The 24,197-nt window shown below is 40.4% G+C and overlaps 1 protein-coding gene across 5 annotated transcripts in view; it reads right to left on the reverse strand.

The window, feature by feature from the left end:
• Nucleotides 1-161: 161 nt before the first annotated feature.
• SEC14L1 (SEC14 like lipid binding 1) overlaps nucleotides 162-24,197 on the reverse strand; it is a 43,190-nt gene continuing 19,154 nt past the window's right edge. For all 5 annotated transcript variants that reach the window (XM_075169877.1, XM_075169882.1, XM_075169880.1 and 2 more), the window contains 14 exons: nucleotides 18,243-18,392; nucleotides 18,021-18,152; nucleotides 15,877-16,005; nucleotides 15,392-15,626; nucleotides 14,563-14,672; nucleotides 13,614-13,803; nucleotides 10,553-10,641; nucleotides 9,518-9,588; nucleotides 7,721-7,892; nucleotides 7,268-7,402; nucleotides 5,344-5,478; nucleotides 4,627-4,878; nucleotides 3,475-3,653; nucleotides 162-2,927 (listed from right to left, as the gene is read on the reverse strand). In XM_075169877.1, the coding sequence (XP_075025978.1) occupies nucleotides 2,822-2,927; nucleotides 3,475-3,653; nucleotides 4,627-4,878; nucleotides 5,344-5,478; nucleotides 7,268-7,402; nucleotides 7,721-7,892; nucleotides 9,518-9,588; nucleotides 10,553-10,641; nucleotides 13,614-13,803; nucleotides 14,563-14,672; nucleotides 15,392-15,626; nucleotides 15,877-16,005; nucleotides 18,021-18,152; nucleotides 18,243-18,392 (2,085 nt within the window). In that variant the 3' untranslated portion in view covers nucleotides 162-2,821. The remainder of the gene's footprint in view (nucleotides 2,928-3,474; nucleotides 3,654-4,626; nucleotides 4,879-5,343; nucleotides 5,479-7,267; nucleotides 7,403-7,720; nucleotides 7,893-9,517; nucleotides 9,589-10,552; nucleotides 10,642-13,613; nucleotides 13,804-14,562; nucleotides 14,673-15,391; nucleotides 15,627-15,876; nucleotides 16,006-18,020; nucleotides 18,153-18,242; nucleotides 18,393-24,197) is intronic.

A 24,197-nucleotide genomic window follows, 5' to 3' on the forward strand; every position in this document is an offset into this window, starting at 1 on the left:
ACTCCCCAAGATAGACTGCTTGGCTGAAACTTCTCCACAGGGGCAGGGAGCTGAAGCGTCCCCCAGAACAGCATTGCCCGAGAGCAGCTCGGCAGACTTGAATTCAGCACATAAAATAACCGGGAAGCTTTGCATCCGATGAATGAAACAAAGAGGCTGACTCTTTTTTCCAAACAGTTCACATTTATTGATAACGATAAAAAAATCTTTTAAAGACTATCTGTATTTTATTACCAAGAATGAGGTATTATGTATACAAAACATTTACAGAATTTGATATGCAGTTCATGAGTACGGACAGGAAAGTGCAGAAGGACACTGATAACAGGAAAAAAGCCAACAGAAGAGTCATTGGCTGAGAGAAGGAAGAAGAGCAATAATATCACACAAAGAAAGACCAGGGTATGGGAAATTAATTAGTCAGACTGCAGTGATCAAGTCATATTGCCACAGCACTTTGCTTGGAGGAGGATTAACTATTGTTTTTCTGGAATTTTATCTCCCCAGCTGTTTGTGCTGTCATGTGCTTTGAGCTCTAAAAGACATGTTAAGATTAACAGCAGGAAAAACCCAAAATGCCACTTTTGAGCCAGCTCAAGTGAAAAAAAAAATATAGATCTTCTGACTTGAAAAGTGACTGCAACTCAAAAAGGTCTACAAAGCCAGACACCTCTGGACAGATGTGGAGTGTTGAATGAAGCAGTTTCTTTACAGTTGTCAGCAAAATCGCCATCTGAGAGAGAGAGAGAGAGAGAAAGAAAGAAAGAAAAAGAAAGGGGACCATCTTCAACCCTTACAGCCTGGCAAATGGAAAGTGACATTTGCAAAGAGCCGTGAGCGTCATTAAGTTAACCTCACTGTGCCTCCTGCTGCACTAGCTCCCCGCGCCTGGGAATACTGGTTCCAGCATGTCAAGAATCAAACCACCTCTTCAGCAAGCTTGGTTCCTCCTAGGCAGACAGCTCGTAGGAGCAGCCCGAGAGCCACAGCGTGCGGCTGTCTGCTGTGCAGACACTGGGTGGGGAGCTGCTGGACACCAAAGCGGTGGCCTGTCTCACATAACAGCACGCTCTGGCAGCCTAAGTAACTGTCTAACCTCCATCTTCAATTTCTAAGTCCAAAAAAGACAAAATAGACCAGTTTGGTTCAGTCTGGGGAGACTGGCCTCTCAGCACCTCTAAATCTGTTATTAAAATACTTTGTCAGCTCTGTCTGCCACGTTCCACAGCCAGAATTGGTCCGCAGGAGAGGTGCTCCTAGCTAGAGGTTAGTAACCTGCCTCTCAGAAGCTCTGCAGTCAAAAAAGATTTATACTGAGTTCAGAACCAGCTTTCCTCAGGCAGGGCATCCAATATCTTAAGTGACTTCTGCTTTGACCCACAACAGTGCTGCCCCCCCAAGACTTAATAGAGCCTATCCAGTTTTCTAGTAGGGACTGCAGCCAGCACAGTAGCTCCTTTTTGCCTGGATAGATAGTTTAGCTCTAAGAGGGTGAGGAAAGACCAGGCAGGGTCTAACCATGGAAATCCTGCTGCATTTCAGACTGAAGTCTTCTCCGCTCCACTGCCAGGTATGGTCTGCAGTTGTCTGCTGACAGCCCTTTGCTCAGCACTTCAGTCTTTTGTGCCTTTGGCTGTGCATGGGAGAGAGGGCTCGAAGTGGAAGAATACCTGCACAGACTTTAAATAAAAGAGTTCAAGTAGGATTGCTTGGGCCTGGGTAGAATAGGGATGAAATCCAAAATGGCAGTAGCAATTGTGAAAATGGTCGAGCAGGCACTGCCTAGAGCATCTTCTACTGTTATCACTCAGAGCGAAGGTCCCTGTGCTCCCTGCCTACATTAAAGCTTCCGCTGCTCAGGACTAAAGCGCTCTATTTCTGACATACACAGGGAAGGATAGGGGGCAAGAGGGATTGAAAAGTGCACAGGAAGGATGTAAGCCATACCTCCTTTAGACTGATTTAAGACGCAAGCTTAAGCTCTGCATGAATTCCTGATAAGAAGAGTCTCAGTAAAATCAATTCACGTGGAGTGTACTAAGGAAGTGAAGCTCCAGCGCAGAGCTGGGAACCAATTCTGGATCAGCCCAGCATGACACAGTGAGGGAGAGCCTGCTCTCTGCCTCTCTCTCCACAGTGCTTCAAGCACAAATCCAAGGAAAGAATGAAATGATTTAACCCATCAAGACCCAGAGCTCAAATTCCCCAAAAATGTGCTCATACAAAAGGTATTAGTGTTTACAGCCTGGCCACAGCTCTGTGGGCATGCTTTGAAAAAAATGGACTCACAAAGTCAAGTATCCAGCAACTGCTTTTCTTTGTCTCGGACATCACTTAGTGGCAATGGGAGAACAATTTGCAGCACTGGGAGATCACAGGGGATTTCTTAAGATGGCAAGGAATGTCCTGACAGGAGACTTGCAGTTGATCTCTAATGCACTCTGGAGCATTTTTGGTAGGGTTTCTTTTTTTTTGCTTTTTAACATTTACACAATTAAAAAAATTATTCTTAACTGATGCACTGGTTATTTTTCCTTTCAGTGAGAGCCCTTGTGTTCAGAGTTAGGATCTGTGCAAGCACACTTGCAAAAGTATTTATGGCTGAGTTAGGAAAAAGGGTTAAAGTTGAGACAAGCTGTTGGATCTAACAAGGACCAAAACCACTAAGTTTAAAATTCAAACAGCTACTTTACTATCTATAAAAGGCTTTTGTGGGGTGGGGTTTTTTGCGCAATTGCCAGTTGAATATGCTGTATTGCAGTCAGCTGCCACAGGCGAGGGTCCAGCCATCTCATCCATTTGCTTTTCGTCTGTGGTGGCACTACCTGGAAATCATGGAGCTGGAATGGGACTGGCTAGAAGAGGTGGTGGCAGCACTGAGCTGGGAGAATCCGCTGTGGCTTGATTCAAGGCTGGTCATAGATCCCCTGCAATAGAAAACAAAGTAGTTTTAAGCTTCAGAACATATAAAGATTTTGCTTTCTGCTATATATCTATATTGTATTTGTTTGCACACTGAATAAAAAGCAAGTAATGGTTTTGGCGCAGATACTCAAAAGCTTTTCTGCCTCACCACATAAGATAATGGGGACACCGAACACCTTGCAAAAAACAGATGCTGTTCAAAGAGACTGAGAACGAGTTCCAGTCAAGTATATCAACTGTCAGGCAAATGAACTGACTCAATTCCATTTTGAGTTCCACCCATTTCTACATGACAACCTGCCAAGCCCAACAACTCACACAATGCTTTCAAAGCCAAGGGAAGTGACCAATGATCATTACAATGGAGATAACTAATTAACCCCTTTTATACATTAGTTGGCCCCAGTGCCAGTACTGGTTGAATTTTTTTTTTTTTTTTGAGGCCTAAGAAAGCACAAGTCCTCCCAATTTACTTGTATTTAAGTGAACCTGACACTGGCTTTATCATCTAAGTATCAGAAAGGTTTGGTATCGGCTGGCCAGACATACCTGAAGTCTTCAGATCCTATTACTTCTGTATAGTACATCACTTTACATTTGTGAGAGGAGACCTGTAGAGATGCTAGTACATCATCCACACGAGGCAGGTTGGTTGTAGCACAGGCAGGCATGCTATGAAATTTCCACTGGAGAATATAGAAGCCAGGCCACCTGGTCACATGTGATCCCTGGAAGCAGCCGCAGCAAAAATTGAAAATTAACTTTGTTAACACAAAGATTTGTGGGCTTGAAATTTCTTTTCCAGCTCAGAAAACTGCCTACATGCTCAGAATTTTTTCCCCAATATTTCAGCTCCTCAGCCAACTGGCAGTGCCGGTCAAGTCTCCCCACACAGCATGCGTATAAAAGTTATGATAGAACGCCAGCAGATCCTCCTGCTTTTTAACAGTGTCAAGGGGTTAGGATTTAAATACACTGAAAGGACGAAGTTCTTGTTTAAAACAATATACTTTTTTCCCCATTTAGTTTCATTAACGGCTGTCCTTTGAGACAGCCTTACAGAAAGAGAAAGTGCAGTTCAAGAGGTCAATGCCCATATTTCCAGTTTAACACTTCCAATTAAATGACTTAAGGAGCTCCTTTTTCAAAGTTGAAAGGAATAGCAGTGGCAGACTGTGATTGTAAACATGCTGCATGTAATATCAAACTTGGTAATTAAAGGATAGGTTGCAAATGCCGTAAAAAATACTTCAGGAATCTTGGCCATAGGAAGCTCCTTAAGGTGCCTGTTAGAGGGACAAACGCATAGAAGCTCAGTCTTAATTTCCCGACTTCTCTTATTACTGAGGTAAGACACTACGATATTCTTCAAACACAGACTGTTTGCTTCAGAAAATAATGGTCAAAATTACAGCAAAACCACACCTTGCTACTTTCTGGATATGCACTACGTTTTAAGTGGCTTCCCTATAATTCTTGCTGATCAATCTCAATCACTATTAGCCTGATGCAACTTCCCCTCACAGCAGATCCCATGTAAATACTATCCCCGTTCCCTGCAGCATGCAGCTAGGAACAGAAGCTGAAATGTCGGCCAAAAGCAAGCAGACAGTCCGGAGCTGAATCACTACTCAGTCATCAATAACGATTGTGAATTAGCTAGCTTCCATCTGCTCCCGCACTAGGATTCGGCAGTCTCACCTGCACACTCTCCCCTTCTTTGCAGATAAGGGGAGACTCCACCATACTGTAATCACGCCCCAATTGCCAGACTTTGTCTATCAACTGGACGTTGTTCCCACCAGGAGATGTAATACTGTGAGCTCCCAGAGAGTCCTTTTTAGGAGGCTGTGGGGCTCTTTTGGAATGAAAGATGTTAAAAACAATGTCGCCCTTGCACACGTCAAAATCCCATGTGATCACAGATGAGGCATCCACAATCTGAATGAGAACCTGAGACAGAAGAAAAGTCGTATTAGACAATAGTAATTTGCTCAGTAAAGACAGAAACTCTTACCAGAAAAGACGACAAAGCCCAGAGGTTTTGTTGCTGGGCTTAATTTAGACTTTTAAAAAGGCAGCGTAGATGCAAATTCTCTCATGATGGAGTGTCCTTATTTTAACACACGACTTTCAGAAGCTCTCAAGTAGCTTCTGCGAATATCGTTTGTCTTTGCATAGAAGGACACTGCTTTGAATAGATGAAAAACAATGATATTCTCTAAATGGCAACAAGATGATACCAGGAATGGTCACAAACTTCAGCTACTAAAGCATCATTATGCACCAGAACTATAGAAGAACAAGGTGGAAGCATGGCAACTAAATAATTAAGCTTTAAACCATTTTCAGTTCAAAAGACAGTGTCCAGAGCAGAAGGTTGAGATGAAAGAAAGGAAGGGTAGGCTGCAACCGTACCTCATGCGGAGCTCCTTTGAAGACACTTGCAGACTGGTAGATTGTTTCAGTCCAAAGCTTTATGTCTTCGTTTTCCAACTCTTCTGCTGTCCGGTAAAGGGACTTGGGAACCAGCCCACCCTCTGGTACTTCACACTAAAAGCATAAACAGCCATTAAGAAGTATCCCCTCTGTACATCCACACCCTGTCATGCTATCTGCCTGCTAGCTTCAGAAACAAAAACTCACATTCAGCAAGTACTCTGAAGAATGAGATATGAACAGAGTTTGAAAGTCATTTTATAGCTTGTACATCATACATACATAAATTTATTTTACAATGATCTGGTTTAGGTGAGTTTGCAGAACTAGACACTGGAGGAACAGATCTTGTATATACACAACAGCTACCACCACAGAAAATGACTGTGCAAATGCTATAGTTATCACTCATACTGCCCTATACTGAAGACAGACGTGAGCCACTTAGGAATCCTGAGGAAAGTGGCAATAGCGACTCAGTCTAAAAAATATAGCCTACTGACATCTGAAAGAACTGGGGTAGCTAAATTTAAGGACGAAGAATGGTGGGGAGATACAGTAAGTTTCCGAACAGGTAAAAGGATATTGCAGTCAGGAAGGTAACAGATTTCAAGTTACAGCTGTCTTGACAGCTCAGTACCAGAACCGATTACACAACTTCCCTAAGCAATCATCTCTTTTAAGAAGTCTCTAGTAATAAAGTTAAACAACTATCTGATCAGGAATAGGTTCCATAGAAGTGTTTGGGGCAGTAGAAGTGTTTGATAACTTAATTACAAAAGAGAACTGAAAGGATCTTTGAGAAGTCATTTTTGTTCAAATATCCAAAAGTAAAGAAGAGAAAAGAGACTATCACTGTCTGTGACGAGCAGGAAGTATTGTAGCAATTTGCTTTCTGGTAACATTGACTTTTGCTTACTTAAGCAGTGCATCTTGCCAGCTTCTCAAGGGCCAAATTAGATAGCACAGACTCTCTCCACTGAAAGCTACTGCTGCAGCAAAAAGCAGCCCTCTGAAGATAAACACATGCTCTACTCCAACACGTCTAACAGTACGTCGTTATAATTTGAGACTGTTTGAACCGACCTAGATGAATTTTCAAGGATGGTACAGAAATTAATCTAGAAAGTGTAAGTGTACAGTGGCTTAAAAAGCAAGCCTGAAATTATATTTTAACACAGCTGAGTTCAGGAAAAAAAAAATCATCTAAGTGCTGCTGCGATGGAGACTCCAGAAAATGCCTGAGTTGCACTCCTACACCTCAGTCACACCAGTGAGCTTGTGTTGTCAAAAACATTACAGAGAAAACAAACCTTACAGTATCATTGAGATGTTAAAACGACAGATTTGATTGACACCCATAGTCTAGGCAGAAAGCAGCTATTAAGGCACAAGACAAGGGACTGAGAAATTACGGTATCCTGCAGTAAAACAATTTTGTTTGTTTGTTGTGGTCAACGTGCATATTGCACTAGAAGACCTGGCTCGTCGTTAAGCCCTGCTAGCAGACTGCTATCGGATGTGCCACATATTTCCTTGTGCTCCCTATGGTATCAGCTAGTTCCTTTAGGTGATGCAGACTCTTCTGATTAGCTGATGTGACAGCTCTTGCTCAGTGCTGTGCTACCATGTCTGCTTGAACTTGACAGGTAACAGAAGCTATGGCTTTTAACCATGCCTGGCTACTTTGATAAGTTATTTGATATTCATTGTAAAGAAGTATTGTACTTCTCTTTTTAAAGTGGATCCAGAAGAAAACACTAAGCCTGGAATCCCACCTCATAGCTCCCACCTCCAAACCACATTAGGAATCATTCTGTGCTTGTAGGCTTCTTTGCTTAGAGGAGCAAGGGAATAAAAAACCCACAAATAAGTTGCTATATGCACTAGTTTATATTCATACCATGCACTCTCCACCAAGAAAATCGGGGATAATTTCTTTATCGATGTAATCCAGCAGTCCCCCAGGACCCTGGTAGTCATTTCCAGCATAAATAAGGAATTTCTTTCTAGTGTTGTCATCAATGAATGGACTAACCTACAAACAAAGAAAAACAAAATAGATTACGCTCCCACATTTTTCTTGAGTCAATTTTGAAGGAATCAGTTTGATCATATTAAGTGTTACCATCCTTGTCATGCAAAGTTCGCACTATAAAGAAGCCAAATTAACCAACTATGTGAGCAAGTTCTCAGGTAGTGTTTTAAAATCCATTCCAGAAATCCTATAAAAGAGATGTTTCCAAATGGTAACATTTCCTGCTTATAAAGCCTGATTTCTAAAGTGCTTTTACAAACTACAAGTGTGTAACAGTGTACTGAGAGCGCTGAGGAATGCCTTGAATTACAAACATACCAGTGTCCAAAGAACTGGGAATACTCGAGGTGCTCTTAGGATTAGAAGACGACCCAAAGTCTCAGGATAATTAGCTTCAACCACCTCAATGATTCTTAGCAATGCTTTGACACCAGGTCTCCATAAATGCCGCATGTTCAAGCCTTCTAGATCAACTAGACAGGTCCAAGAGCTGAATTTGAGGAAAAAAAAAAAGAAAAAGAAAAATCTTAGTGGTATCAAAATTCTCCTTTCTTATGCAAGTGTCCAATGTACTGAAATGCATGGACCCCACTGCATATTTTGGCTTCTTCTATTTTACCTCCTTGCTTTGTGCTACACTGGAGTTCAAGATCCTTAGAACGGAAATGTCTTAGAGTGGGCCAAGCACAGTTACAGAGTACGTGCAAAGATCACCTGGCACATCATGTGTATTGCCCCAGACATTTCAGAGGTGAAGGTTAATATGAAGCCAAAAAAGATCCTGTCAACAGCCAGCCCAAATATCAAACGATTGCTTCTACTGGGAAATCAATTAACTGGCCACGCTGCTATGAAGCAATTTAACATTCATGGTGCAGATTTCCTACTAACACAGTACAGTTACAGTGCCATCACATGTCAAAGCTAATTCTGTTGTCAGATCTCAGGGAGGGAAGTTTTTTCTATAGGAAGAGGTATGTTCTTAATTCTAAAGACTGAGCTTCAGCATATGCTTTAGTTACTTTCCAAGCTGAGGTCTCGCCCTGGGCATGAATTCAAGATTTACAGCTGTGCTGCACCAGCTAGCATCCATGAAATTCTGCATAAGGCTTCTGTGAAACAGCAAACAATTCTTTGTTTCACTTTACATGTTTAATATGTAGTCCTTTAGGATTACTTCTACCAATGAAGATCCAGTAGGCAGCACAATTTCACAGTTATACACATGAAATCCATCTCTTGGATTTGACCTCCCACTGAGAGCCAGGACAGCAAGTTCTTTAACAGGAAAAAGATAAGCAGACATACTACGCATCCCTGAACCTTTACAGATTAAGGGAAGGAGGCAGAAATTGAAAAGAGTCCAAGAAACACTGTTTCTTTTCAGGGCCAGTCCTGCATTCATTCCACACCCTTAAATCCATTTTGCAGTTAACACTTTCATAAGTGACGCCCACAATGACTTAAAAGATAGGATAGCAAGCCATTTTTGACTGAACCTCACATGAAGTCATGCCAGCACTTGGAAAACTAGACCCCAGTTTTCACAGGAGTCTCATGACCTTACCTTGGATCAAGAGTTGAGTAACCACATACAATAAATGGAGAATGCAAACAAGAACTGAGTGTAATGAGCCTTGATATGGACTATGGATGAACAAGTAACATGAAAACAATACCTGAAACTACCGGAAACGTTATCCATGACATTATCATGGTCTGCTTTTTTTGGCAGCCTGTACAATGTCTGTCTATAAAATCCCCCAGAAACAGAAGTGGGAGTTAGGCTGCATTGCTTTGCAGACATCCAACAGCAGAAGAAAGTAGAAGCATAACACCCTCCGTGTAGAACCACATGAGCATGACACCGAGACTGCTGGAGCAGGCATTGTGTTTCCCTCAGGCTTGACCATGCAGATTCACTCCAGTGGTAACTGGGCAGGTTCTCAGTTCACTGTAACTGTACTGGTATCTGCATGTGAGACGCACAGCCTACCCTTTGCTTGTTCCATTTAATAAACTTTGCGCAGCAGCATCACATTGCCTGATGTTCCCCCCATGCACACCGTAAAACCAGGTAATTCCCAAAGAGCAGATCCACTTCTTGTATTTTACCTTATTGGCCTGCCAAATACTTTTGTATTCTCCTCACATCGCCTCAGTCCTTCTTCATTTATTGAAAGGACCTATACAAGCAAACATTTTGTTTAGAGAAAACACTTAAATTCAGTAGATGGGATAAAGAAAAAAAAATGTTTATATTCAAAGACCCATTAAAACTACAAGCTTAACCAGCAGAAATTTTTTTCCAAAGAATGAATTCGAAATCACTACATTTACCCCATTGGTTGTTCTTGTTGAAAAATAAACATACCTTTCCATAAAAGCAGAAAAATGTAAACAAGATCCTCCTGAAAACCGAGACCCAGGAGTGATACAGACAAGAAGTCTCCCTACACTTCTGCCCCCTTTAAGCACTGATTTCCTATTTACTCAGAAACTAAAGCCCCTTTTTAAGTCATAGAAAGTAACCTTGAAACAGAACTAGGGCAAACAAACAAGATTTAGTACGTGCCTGGAAATGCCACTGGAAGAGGAAAAGTAAAATCCAGCCCCTGCTTCCAGTGGTTACTATGGCTGTGACTAGGAGTCATTACTAGGAGTCAAAAAAACAATTATTGCAAACCTGGAATTCTGCCAGCTTTCCACTTGGAAACTGAGCAGATCCACAATAACACAGTCTGAGTGATGCCTCTAGAGAAGGCAAAATTACAGGCAAGTACTTTTTCTTTAAAAATGAATTATTCTTATCTGGAGTACAGGCTTGACAAAATCTGAGCATGGCATTTTCCCTTCTGTACAAATGCAGAGACTTAAGTTTGAAGCACTGCACAAACTGTAGAAGAATCTGTGAAAATGCTAACCAATAACTATAAGAGCTGCCAAGAACTACGCCTTTCCGCCATCAGTTTGCAGTTGGAAAGAATGCAGAAGATCAGTTACCAGGAGCTTTCAGATGTATTCAAACCAAAAACAGACGGCCAGAGAGTACATCAAAATATCCAGAGTGATGAATGTTCTGGCAGAGGAGGAAATTTCTAAATGAAAATATCACATTGTTAGCAACTTGCTGGCTCCAAAAATACTTACGTAACGAAGCAAGGCCTCTTCCCCAAGAGCTCGCACTAAGCCTTTGGTATCCATCTGTCCTAATCTCAGCACATAGAGCGGGCGACCATCTGAGTAACGAGAACAAATATACCAATATGACCATTATTTTTACAGCAACAGACAATTTGAGTGAGCTGGTTTTATGCTAAAAATCCACATGGAAAAAGCCATAGTCAGTTCAAACTTCGTTGTACAGCTGCAAGAGGGAGAACCTGGAGCAGACAGCAATATAAACTTTACCCTGTTCAGCTACACCAAAAGATCGCCCGTAAATGAACTGCAAAAGTTTAATGGAGACATCTTGATGCAAAAATAGCTCCCCTATCTGCAAGGAAAGCCCAAAGGACTTCAACAAGTACACTGGTACACACAAGATCTTGGTATACACAATTAAAGACACAGGACTATAATTAGCTTCCAGGACAGCTAAGATACACTAATGGGCTAAAGGTTTTCCTGAAACTGAAGAGTTGCAGTGAAGGCTGTACACCTTCTATGACACACGACGCAATACTGCTCTGGATAGCTCACAGCAACCTTTTCGGAAAAGTAACTACACTGAGTTCTGGGAATTAATGAAACAAAGTGTTAACCTTTGTTAACAAAGTGTTAACTTGCTTTCTGCAGTATTTGCTGGAGTCACACCTTTCAGCTATGTCATCACATATTATGCGGAACTGGCACACAGCCTCACTTATGCAGGTTAAGCCTAGTGAGAACAGACTCTGTTCCAGAGATCAGCTTCAGATGGACCCTCTGCATTCAAAGCCTTGCCTTTTCACTGTCGTCTTGCTGCATACTGGGGCATCCTGATACTGCCCGGGATAGAAAAGCATTAAGCTTAACAACCACATTGGCTGAATTTGAGAATCAAAGCTTGCATTTCTGGCTCTTCATAACAGGATTTATTTGCCTGAAATAGCTTCCATCCTCCTCCCAAAGCTGTGATGCATTTTTCAAGCTTTGCTCTTATCTATTCTAGTACACAAGCTAAATAATCAACAACTTATAAAACTGAATATGCTAGGACATAAAATAAAATTAAAAAAAAGAGCTTTCTATATAAAAATCTCCCTGAAGTCCCATTGTCTGTTTAGCTTCACTTCCCTCCAAGAACTGCAAAGAGAGATATCAAATTATCATTAAGTCCTTTGGGACACAAGGAAAGAAACTGTCAAGATATGCTATTAAAAAACCAAACAAAACGGCAGAGTCAAGGCAAAGACACTACCCCCATGAAAGTTCAATCTTTTGTACTTTATCAGGTGGTCTAAAGAAAACTTGTTTTAACATCAGCACACACTTATCTTGGAACGTATTGTTTAGCTTTTGAAACACTAAGCAAAAAGTGCTATTAAGCTTCATGGCAGGTCTCCCTCTCTCACAGATGCACATGCATCCAAAACCAAACTAATAGTTTACTAACCCTGGTCCACCCAAATGACACATGAAGGAAAGTCTCAACTGACACTGCTGCATTATCACTGTATATTTTATATCCCATTAGAGCTTTGTGATTAAAAAAAAAAAATGACTGAAGAACTCTTGTCAAAATAAAAGCCACTTGGGTGTACAGAAAACTGTGCCAATTGTAAACCAAAATAGTAACTTTTATTCTTTTGCGCTAATAGCTCATTCTAGACAACACGCTAAACCACTGTTGCCTTTGCTTTAGCGCTAAAAGCTATACAGAATTCAGCTAGCTTAAGTTTGGCACATTTAGCATATGTAGGAGGAAAGCAGCAATACCAGAAAAGAGGGTTTAAAAAAAGAACCTACCACTGTAAAATTTTAAATTATAGAGAATTGCTCAGTTTTGAAATTCTCTGTTTCCATTATTGACAAACCCATGCTTTACTTGTGGGCGTGCTGCAAAAGAGACCAAAGGAACTGGAGGGGAAGGGAGGGGAGCATGAAGTTCACCACTAGACTGAAGAACTTCTCAGAAAAACATTGCACAACCCTTTGATGCATTCTGTACCTTTCTACTCACTGGCAGGAGCCAGTTACGTGCTATTGACAGAGGAAGTCTTTGCAAAGTAAGGACAAAGAACTGACAGAAAGGGAGAACTTATTCACAGGTCTTTCTCTACAATCTTTACAAGCATATTCTCATTTTCCATTTTCTCAGTTTGAGGTCTGTCAAACCCAAAGCAGCAGGGGAAAGATATTCAAGCTCTTCAGCTTTACAGTCAAACTTCTGCTGTGTCCACCCTGTCTCCTGGCCACTACTGCTGACAGCTTCCTGTCCTGCTTCATATGCTTCTCGTAACAGGAAGAGCTAGCAGAAACAATGGTGCCTAGTGGGGAAAAGACTAAATCAGAACGCAGATAGCTCACAATAAGAGATCGTTTCCTTATCTAAAAAGCCCAGCTTGCCTCAAGCAACAAATTCCAAAACATGTCATTTCTGTGTAATGTATTAGCAACAAGATCAGTGCACGATAAAGCAAGTGGAGGGATAGCGGAGAGTGTCAGGCATAGTCATCCGCGTTCTAAAGATCTGGCCGTGGCTCACCATACAAAGGGAATTCAGCCAAAGCTGCTTCTCTTCTTAAATAAACCTGCTCTTTTTAATGTTTTTGCAACATCCCACTTCTCATCATTAAGCTGATTGTAATGCCAAATAAGTATTCATTTATGCCATCAGCAGACTTATACAACATCAGAAATAAGTTGATTAGAAAGATACACTTATTTACAAACATCTTTTAATCACTGAAAGAGAATACTCAGCATTTGCGTAACACCCTTCTAAGCACCTCAGAGCACTACAGAAGTGCAATTAATAACTTTTTAAGCTACTGGCAAAGCAGAGCTCTTTAGAATTAAATATGTTGGTATTAGTCAGAAAGATTAGGACCCAGGAGTCTGTCTCCATCAACTAAGGAGGTGGCAACATCAATTTAAATGCATTTAGTACACAACAACTGAGAAGTTCTAACCATCTTTCCAGTCACCTTTAGTTAACAGAGGGACAACTATCACCTTTAATTCAGAACATAAAAAGGCTGTTCCACATCCATCCTATAGAGCATACCTTTGTCATGATGATGCCAGCCTCCTGCATAGTAATCTTGGAGTACCTGAGGAGGGTTCCAGGTGTCTAGAATATAGTCTACCTGGTGCTGCTTACGCCACGTCAGCGACTGACAAAGGATCTCTCTTGCTTTATCAATGTTGAAGTCCCGGGCACGCAGGAATCTTAAAATATGCTCATCCTTTGGGATCTATTAAAAAAACAAATTCAATTTTGTATTCAAGGTTTGAAACAAGAACAAAAAACCAAACAACAGAAGCTGAAAAACAGCTTCTTGCACCAATGCAAGAGGATGGTATGTAACACTGGAAGTTACTCATGCAAGTCAGTCTTCACAACAAAAACATGAGCCCTGTCAGGTACTGCAGGTACCTTCATATGAAAGATATAAAAGTTTCATGAACTCTAATGTAATCGTTTATACCTATATGGCCATACTAAGTCAGACCAATATAAATGAATCTAGGGACAAAACACAGACTGTATTTCATTGCTAAGTAAAAAGAAGCTGAGACAACAGGCAAATCACAAGCCACTGGAAAACCCCAGCCTTGCTATCAGCAATTTCACTGGCCACATTGCTTCCCTTTCAGTACTGCACTTTGGGACATAGATTTGAGAATATGATGTTTGGCCAAAAGAAAGAAATGTAAAAATAAGGTTGTTCTAGACTTACAAAACTGATGTTGTTCCCCTGTGCTGCTTTATTGACATTCTGAGAAGCAGTCACACTAATCGTTTAAGCACCTCAGCTGGCAAAGTCAGCTGGACAGTCACAATGAACTTCTATTGCCACTGTATAGGCTTAATTTAGGTACTCTGTTTTGATCATGGACAGCCACTTAACAGGAACAGTTAGCCACAGGAGGTGTGGCAAGATCTTTCATCAGGTCCACGTTGCATATCACACATTCTCAGATAGGGCCACAAGAGACCAGCAGTAACTTACTTTGCCCTTGTGTGTCTCCTGGAGCCACTGTCTCAGTCGAATGAGGCAGCTTTCCTGCATTGGTGTCAAGTCACCCAGATACCGCTTGATGTAGTCTGCGTCTAGCTTGTCTAAAAGGAGATGTACATGTGATTAGCGTGGTCCTGAACTGACCTAGTCAAAGTAGCAAATGATCTTATATGCTGATCCGAGGCAGAGAAGCGGCTGCTCTGTGTTCTGTGCAGTCAGAATTGAATAAAGTTTCTTTGAATCAACGAAAAGATGAGCAAGGCAACATACACAGTCATCATAATGGTAAAGCAAGATTAATTCTCCTTCTGCAACTAAGAAAGGAGTAAAACCAGACATTTATAAAAGCATTTTTCCAGTATATTCAGATTTGTCAACCCACAGCACCATAGGGCTTGCTGGTTCTGGAAATACTTAGAGAAGATTTGATCTAAATCTCCCAGTGCAAGAATTTTCCCAAATTCCCTTATTAACAGGGGAAGGAAGATACACCAGAATTCTGTGTCCAGGGAAGTTTCAGCCCTTTCCTCCCCATTGTTCCTATCATTACACCCATCCCTGAATTTCAGGCCAAGAAGTAGGCCATCCATTTGCAACCTAATGAACAGCAAAGTGAAGAGTTTTTTTACTTATATTGATCTTCATTTACTAAAAATATCAGCTCGTAACAGCTATCCAAGCTACCCCACGTTACTGCTTTGCAAGCCTGCACTTTAACATTGTATGTTACCAAACAAAGAGCCAATGTGAAGATTTTCAGCTGCCCATGAGAGCCTCTACAGTACAGGGAATCCCACTAAAACAAGTCAGACCACCATACCATCAGGCGTTCCTGCTGTGGGCTCAGAGGGGCTGCTTGAGGTGTTGAGGATCTCCTTATTGTTCAAGCCCTCCTTTGTGGCAGAGTCTGGTATATTAATGGCAGGTGAAACTGGCCGTCTTGTGTGGGATGTGCTGCTCTCCAATTTACATGCAACAGGAGGAGTCCAACGAGGAACGAAAGTTATTCCTTCTTCCTCCAGCTGCTTCAGGTAGTATTCTATTATTTCTTTTCCCTTTGAAAAGGAAAATTTACTTCAGCTACTAAAACCACCCGTTTAGACACAGAAAGGATTGGGCTGGAAACCCAGTAAGTGGCCAGGCCTCTCTAAAGACTCCACTTGAAAATACAGACCTACACACACATGCTGCCCCAAGCTAGAGAGTAAACAGCCCAGTTTTTTGAGCAGAGCAGCCTGTTGGCAGCAGCTACTTAGTAACTTGGTAACTTAGAGCCAGGCACCTCCTTCATGACTGCAAACTCACCTTTTTAATATTGCTGGTGTACTGCTTCATGGCAATCTTTTCCACTGTGCTTTCGAAACCAAAAAAAGATTTTATATCCAGACTTGCTGACTGTTCAAAACAGGTCCAGTCTTCATTGTCAGGATGAACCTATTAGTTAAAGGGAGGTCATACAGTTTAGCTACCCATTTAGGTTTTTTTTCCTCACAATATTTGAAATGACTGTTTCTTGTTTTAGAGGTTCACATAGTCAAAAACATTCAAGTGGAATTTGCAGTGTTTTGCTTCATTTGCAAAACACGGTTCGGAAAAGGTAACGCTAAAGAACAAGAAGCTGAAAAACCCTCCTGTAGTCTCATGGCTAGCACAGCACATTTTTTTCTTAACAAGGAGAAGGTAGAGAAATACCAGTGCACCAGTCAAGAGCCAAAGCACTAGCACATTCATGCAATTAACACTATCTCATTCTAGATATGGGCTGTGCCTGTAGTGTATCTGTGGAACAGGGTAAAATACTCCACAGTGAACTTTCTGCTGCTGCAGGTTAGACTGACAGACCAAGGCCAGCCAGCTTAAAGACTGCAGCAAGTACAGTGTAAGCATTTCCAAGCACTGCAGTCTAGACATGTTTGCAGACATACTGCAATAGATGGTTCCCTTCGTTGACCTACGAAGTACCTTAGTACTTTGTAGACTGAAAACTATTTTACTTTGATCTCCTACGACAATGCTACAGAAAGAGGTGTAAACTTCTCATTCAGTTGACAGCTGAATAAGCCATCTTAGAACACTCCCAAGCTGCTTCTTAGCTTATATCTTAGTTTGCTGAGAGATGATCCTGAAACAGAGATGTTACTACCTTGAAGGAAAGCTGTTTTCTAAACTCTCTTCAGCTAAAAAAGACTTGTCTAAGGAATTTCCAGGCTGGGCTCTGAATTCATAGTTATACAAACATCACGGAAGGCTGGATTTCTGAGCATGCGATTGTTCTGATGCCTTAAGGTTCCCCTCCCCCTCACAACATGCTAAAATTAACTTTATAACAAGACAACTAGAGAAAAAAAACATTTCTCTTCATTTGCTTCTTCTGCATTAGGGAATGGGGGTACAAGAATAGCTTGTACTGCCTAAATAAGTACAAATCATAATAATAACATTTAAGAATCTTCCTGTCCTTTCATAAATCCAATTATAAAATAACTTTAAGAAGGAACTTTTAAAAACAATTTATTCTTGAATTAAAATTCTGCTTTTGTATTTACCTACTAATTTTTGATCGAGTAGAGCAAGGGCAAGGAGAAGTATTGCGTTTTGTACACATTTATCACATGCACTTTTCTGTATAGCATTTCCCCTGTTTAAACAGAGCTTTCACAAAAAACTGCAGGTGGAAAAGTATTTTTAAATGTGCCTCGGAAATAATTGCAGAAATAATAATTAAAAAATTCAGATAATAGTGTCAAGTGGGTTTGACATCCAGTGACCTTTTAACCATGGTTCTGTACACAACAGAATGTTATCACCTGCACGTAAAAAGAATGCTACAATACAAATAAATTGGTTACATTTGCTAGCTTTGATTTGACCTTTAACATCAATTTGAAGTTTTACTGCTACACATGTGTGCTGCACGAGCCTATAAGTATTGGCTAAACTATTCAGAAAAAAACATGACCAGAGCATAGCAGTAATCATGCCACCAGACTCCTTCATATTAGAAAACATCTGCACTGAAGACCAAGAACAGCCACAATGGAAAGAATTAAAACATAGCTGACTCGAACGTTTGTCTGAGCCGAGCAGAAGGCAAATAAGCCACACTGAACTTTCCTTTAACAGTTCTGTCAGGGTATCATCAGCCTTACCAAGCCCCACACTGCTATTACAGAGCACAGATTTGCCTAAACAGAGCTGTCAAACACAGCAAATTACATTGTGTTCTGCTCTCTGAGAAGATGCTCAAAGCAAGAGGGTGCCAAACTTGTTTCGGTTCTCCAAGCAAGTGTGTTACATATAACGCTAACAACAATTATCACTTAGTGGTGTGTTGGTTATTTTTTCTTGCAAGGCAAAAGCCAAGAACAACCCAACTTCTGTGTACGAATCCTGAAATCTAAACACTGACTTCACTCCATCTGTAGCACCACCAGGAGCCTGTTACTCACTGTGTAACAGCAGTGTTCGTTAATAATGACTCTATTAGAGAAGGTTTCATTGTAGGCTTCTATATGCAAAGTCCTCTCTCGTCTGTTCAAAGAATTCTTCTGGACAAAGTAGACATAATCCACCCCTGCAATCTGAGGAAGATGGCATAGATTCCGTTAAGATACAACATTCATGTGAAAGGATAGCCAAAAGTATAAAACAGGCACTTCAAACGTAATAACCTTTTTCAATAGCCGTGGTGCATCTATATCCAGCTTACAGCGCCGTTCAATCACATGGATAGCTTCATCCTCACTCTTGTATTCGTTTACAGTGTCACTGGCTACAAACATAGGGATCAGAGGACATGTAGGAAACCTTCTTTCATATGCCTACAAAGATGGAAAGAGAAGGAAACAAACTATCATCACAATTAATTCCTGAGGGTGTGCATAGGGTTCCTTTGTTGACATCACCAGCATTTGGAGGCACAATGCCCTTCACACCTTTCGTAGAAGGGACTGAACCTTCCTGAAGTCCACATTATAGCTGAAAAAAGTCACAGTGCATTCCAAACAATCCATTTATTAATACATTCCTAATATAGTCCTTTCCAGGTAAAACAATTTTTAAAACAACACACGAAATACCCCGTTTCTCCCCTCCCTCCAAAAAGGAAATTGTTCATTATGTACAATGACAATCCTCTTGTCAGCAATAACAGGAAAATAAGACCCTCTAGTTCTAAAATACCACAAGACAAAACAATTATGTGTTGGATTAAAAAAACCCACATGCTAATTATCGGTGTTTCACCAAGCTGTCTAGAGGGTTTTCCACACAGCTCCCAAAGGTCTAATAAGAAACAGGCTTTGAAATGTTTTTAAACTAATAGAGCTCTCAAGCTTCCTATGCACAGAGTATTCATAATGATTTCACTGCAGTTTATCAGCTTACAATTTTGTCCAACAACATACAGTAAGTCTTTCCAATACAGTGAGGCCATTTCATACTTTCAAAAATTTAAACTTTTTGCAATAATGCAGAGCTAGCAATAGCTTTGATTCTGGTTAAAGAATATAGTCATGTAAATAAGTTCATCTCTTAAATACTTGACATACACAGGGAAGATGGTATTAAATCAGACACACTTGGAAAGGATAGTTAAGAATCTGGGATCAGTAAAACAGGTAAGAGGAAAATGTGAGTTATCCCCATTAGTAAGCTTGTTGAATTTTAGTTTTAGAACCACCATGGCTGGACAATACAACAAAACTGTGTTGGGTTTTTTTTTCTTTTCTTTTGTAGTCACTAGTGTACCTCTACTTCTCTTTGGCTTTCTGACCTCATGGGGTGGCAGTAAAGTAACTAATTCTTTAGCCGCCTTAGCAAATTCTGAATTCTTTCATTTTTGCTATTATCAGAACCTAGTTGGCTTTGGTGAAAAGGTAGGATTTGCAAGGTGTCCCAGCGCAGAAGAAAACTTCAGTAACATAGTAAATCAGAGCAGAACATGAAACAATTTTTTAAAAGAGCTAAAATACCCACTCTGTCCTTTTAAATAGTTTTAACTGCTCTCAATATAGCTGGGTTGCAGCACAGAAACAGCACCAACAGGGAGAGGGTGTGGAAGAAAACGAGCAGCAGCTGCAGAAAGTATGTAATGGTGGCACTGGAAGAGAAAAGGTCTCTTAATTCTCTCTTTATAAGAATAAAAATACTTAGTTTGAACGCAGTGTTACTATGGTGACAGTGGTGCAACGCACTAAAACAGTGTCAGCTTTTCTTTCCCTCGTGCATATTTTTAAACCCTTTTTACAGCATGATTGTCCTGAGTTCATAAAGCTCCTCTGTAACGTACCAGAAGTACAATCAGTGAGTGACTACACATGCTCCTTTTTTCAAACTTTTCATCTGTGCACAGCTGGTTTTGTTTAAATTAAGAATAGAAATAATTTCGGGGTTCAGAGATGTGTGCACAATAGAAGTGACAGAGCATTAGTGTTGTAAGACAATAGCAAGCAGTGGGGAAAAAACCTTTCACAGCTCCTAGAGAAAGGGAGGATGGGTCCTATTAGTATGGTATAAGAAGTTTCTTACTTCTTCTATGAGGCTTTTGTTGTTCTGGACAGAAGGCTGTACATTTCACAGTCATTTAAGAACATCTCAGCTCTCTCACTGAATAAGTCTCAGCATTCTTTCTAAATTAACCCCTATTTTAACTCTATTGACTGTAGTTAAATGTTGTCCTAAGTCAGAAAAAGAAAAGATTTCCAGAAGAAGCAGAATTGAGAAATACTTCTGGTTTTCAGGTTGCTTCATTTAATATTTTTATTTTATTTTGAGGACCTTATGTTACAACAATTATTTTATAGCCTATAGGGAGAGAAGGGGAAGTAGATATCTAACATTTTTCTCACTATTTTAGAAGTATTTTTACTTTTGGATCACAATGAATTTTCCCCATCTGAGTAGGCTCCTCTATGCCAAGCCTTTGCAAGCCTCCTTCATTGCACATATTGATGCATTTCTCATCTTAGTCCTCAAAATGCTTCCCATTTGCCCTGTGAACACTTGCTAATTACAACATTACCTGCTCAGAAGTGTTTACTGAACTGTGAGCAAAAAATGCCCAAAAAGAATTTGTTGTTCTGAATGGGAAGACTGAATTGAATGTGTTCAATTTGGCAGAGAACAAAATAATTATCTTGCCAAAAGTTGGCAAGCTCAATGCTTACAGCAACAAAGTACTTGAAGGTTTCAAAGAGATTAACAGCAACACAAGATTCTTTCTTTCCTAAAGAACTTGCACACAGAGTATTGAAAACTGTTCACAGTCACTTTTATTGGGCTCTTAAATTAGGCTGGTTTTATTTCTTTATGTACCATTGCCAATATGTTCTTGTAATGCATCATTTCTCAGCACAGCCTTGTTTGAAGAAAAAGTGATTATAGTAAACCGTAGCCACATCAAAATATTCAATCTGATTTAAGCATAGCTGTCTCTTCCACATGTGGCAAACAGTCCTCTTTCACACTGCAGAGTAGGCAGGAAAGAGCTGCTAAAGACTACAGGACACTGAAAGATCTCGCTTCACCACCGACCAACACAGCAGAGGAAGAAAACCTGTAATTTGTGGTACAACACAATAAGAGACACATGAGTCAAAACAGCACGTGCATCGCCAAGACTGGAGCTATTAGAAGAGCATGAGAAGATTAAAGAAAGATCAAACGCTGCTTTTTCTTTTCTAATAATAGAACTGAATGGATTTTTCTACATTATTGGGGTGTTTTGAACCAGAAATTTTGTCTCAAGTCCAGCTTTGCAGACAGGAAATAACTGAATTGCAATATCCAATATTCCAAAGCAGGGTACATTATAAACTGCTCCACATTTTTCCTGTGTGATAGGTCTTCTCTTTACAAATGAAATCATTAGATATTACACACCTCTCTTCTCCGGGTTTCAATTGTACTACATAGATACAATCACAAAAGACAATTAGTTCCTTAAAAGCAAAGCAGCTGCAGTAATCCTGATGGGCTAAATGCAAGAGTGAAATGCTGTTGCTGTAGAACTAAACGCATCTGAGAAGGATATTGCACGGACATTACTTAATTTTATCATTTTATTCTGTCACATTTAAAAAACAAGGTGTGTGGAGACTCTGGTATATAACACAAGTAAAAGCACAGGCGTGCTCATCCTTAAGACCTCTACAATCGGTGCTGGGCTTGACATGAAAAGTCGCAACACCTCTTTGGCTAAAAGAGACATCCATGTACAGCCCTTTCAAAAAACTGATTAAGCCTGCAATTCTGTTGTTCCCTAATAATGTACTTTTACAATTTCCCACCAGCCTCTGGAACATTTGTGTACTCTGATCTATTAGAAGGTGGCATTGTGCATCAAGAAAAACACAGTATGGTGAAGCAGCTTGAACTTCAAATTTAATGGGCTCATTATATAAACCCTTAACTTTCTTAATGCATGTTAACAGTAAGAACACTGACAAGCATAATTTCAACCAAAATAGCACTGTATTAAAGCTTCTTTTCCAACTGCTTCCCTTACCAACTCATGTTCAGAGTAGAGTCAAAATAACAGGATTTATTTTACTTTTATCTTTGCTAGTATTTCAGATGTGTTTAAAGACATGAAAGCAATTCAAAAGTGAGACTATTTTAAACCCACTGCAGTCATTTTTCATACCCAAGGGAATCATACTTGCTGTTGCTGCCCTTAGATTTTGGGATTCTAATATCAGCAATAACGGGATCCTTTTAAAATACCACCTTTAGAACATGATTTAGGTATGACCCCAACCCAATTTTCAGGAGGACCAAAGACTGTTCTGGCTTTTTGCTTCTCAAATCATGCCTAGGGCTAATAAAATACCTTGATAATAGGCATGTGCTCAGTCCTCTGTGGAGAAAGTCGGTCATTTATGCAAATAAGTTACTCAGCTTCTGTGGCCAGATTAATATATTCCCAGTCTCCTGCCTTAAAGGATAGGGATTGTTCAGTATTTCCATTAGATGACTCAAAACTAATTTCTATGCTTACAAGAAGAAAAAAGATCTGACAAAACTTGCAAGCAATCTTACACTGTGCTGTTATTCTTATAGTAGCTGAATCCTCCAAATAGAACTTCTAACCTAGTGAAATAAGTAGAAATTTTAGTCACTGTTCAGAAAATGAAGCATATTGAATGCTTCCTTAATAGCTTAATTGCATGGAACAAGCTGCGAAGAGGTTTTATTTTTTAGATGTTTTCTGTTCAAAATTGCTATAACAGTAACCTTCTAAGAGTAGCACAACATTCTTCAAGGACACCTCAAAACAACACATGAAGAGATTCATCCTGGCAACCAAAATCTAGTCTGCTGCATTTTGTGTGCGCCACACACAAACTTTAAATTCTGTCTGCAATACCTGACCATGTTTGGGTACTAATCTGCAAGTGCATGCCAACATTCACCATGCTTTCCTATCCACTTCGAGCATGTGGAATTTCTGAATTATTCCTAAACACACAAGAAACAAGAAGGGTCACTCAAGCAGGATGCTGCCCTAGCTTGACAGGCTGCATTCCAGCAGCTTGATAATTCCTGCATATCACTATATCCCCTTCCTCCCCCTGCATTAGAGCACTGTAGATCAATAGGAAAAACATGGACTCATGGGAGGCCAACCAAGAGGTTTCAAATTCTTGGCAGCTGCATTTGGAAAGAAACAATTCTGATTAACTCCCACAAATCAGCAAACACCTTCTCATCCCCCATATGATGCTGTTCATAGCTCTTCACCATTCTCTCTCTAACACATATATATGTTTAAAAATCATTATACTTCTACAAAGAGGTGTGTATCTCAGTGCGTGTGTATCTCATGGATGTTAGTTCACGCGCTAGTGATCAGCTCGAGGGCGTGTATGTGGAAGAAAGCAGATGGTTAGAGCGGATATACCTCAAAAAGCTCTAGAAATAGTTTTGTGGTAAGGTAGCATTCCCAGGCACCAGGAAGGAGGAAGTGAACTGGACTGCAGCTTGGGAAACAAAGCACATCTTTAATATACAGTAGTTAGCTTTTTGGAAAGGAACATTTCTGTGAAGCCAGTTCTGGAAGGACGAACAGTCCTCTAAAAGGATACCTTCACTGCTACCAAGCCAAACCCCTGCCACCATGCAAGCAGCACAGTTAACTTTTTTGCAGTTCACTTCCCCCATCAGTATGGCTCTCCACAGCAGCCCTTGTTCAAAGTAGGCTTAAGTGGGTTTTTTCTCCACTGTGTTTTCACTTCATTACATGTTCTCGTTTACAAAGAGAGAAGTTATTTTCTTATTGCTGGGAAACAAACACTGCTTGGCAGTGACTCAGTACTAAGAGCTCGCTCTCTCTAGAAAAGACCAAGGCAGTCTTTAGTTACACAAGACTAGAAATGAGGTTTATGGGGACTACAGACGACCCAGCCACCATGAAAGAGGCAGATTGAGACCTATGAATGAATGGCTGTATATCATCTGAAATACAAAAATCTTCCATATGCACATTTCTGGTCCTTGACAAATATGAAGTATTTAACTAACATTATTTTTCACTTCTCTGTAAATCTTGGCCCAGCCTATGCCATCAAGATATGACTAGTCAGATTTTCAAAGTACTGGGATGATGACCCACTGCACAATTGGTA

This window comes from Calonectris borealis, chromosome 20, assembly GCF_964195595.1.
Source record: "Calonectris borealis chromosome 20, bCalBor7.hap1.2, whole genome shotgun sequence".
Taxonomy (NCBI): domain Eukaryota; kingdom Metazoa; phylum Chordata; class Aves; order Procellariiformes; family Procellariidae; genus Calonectris; species Calonectris borealis.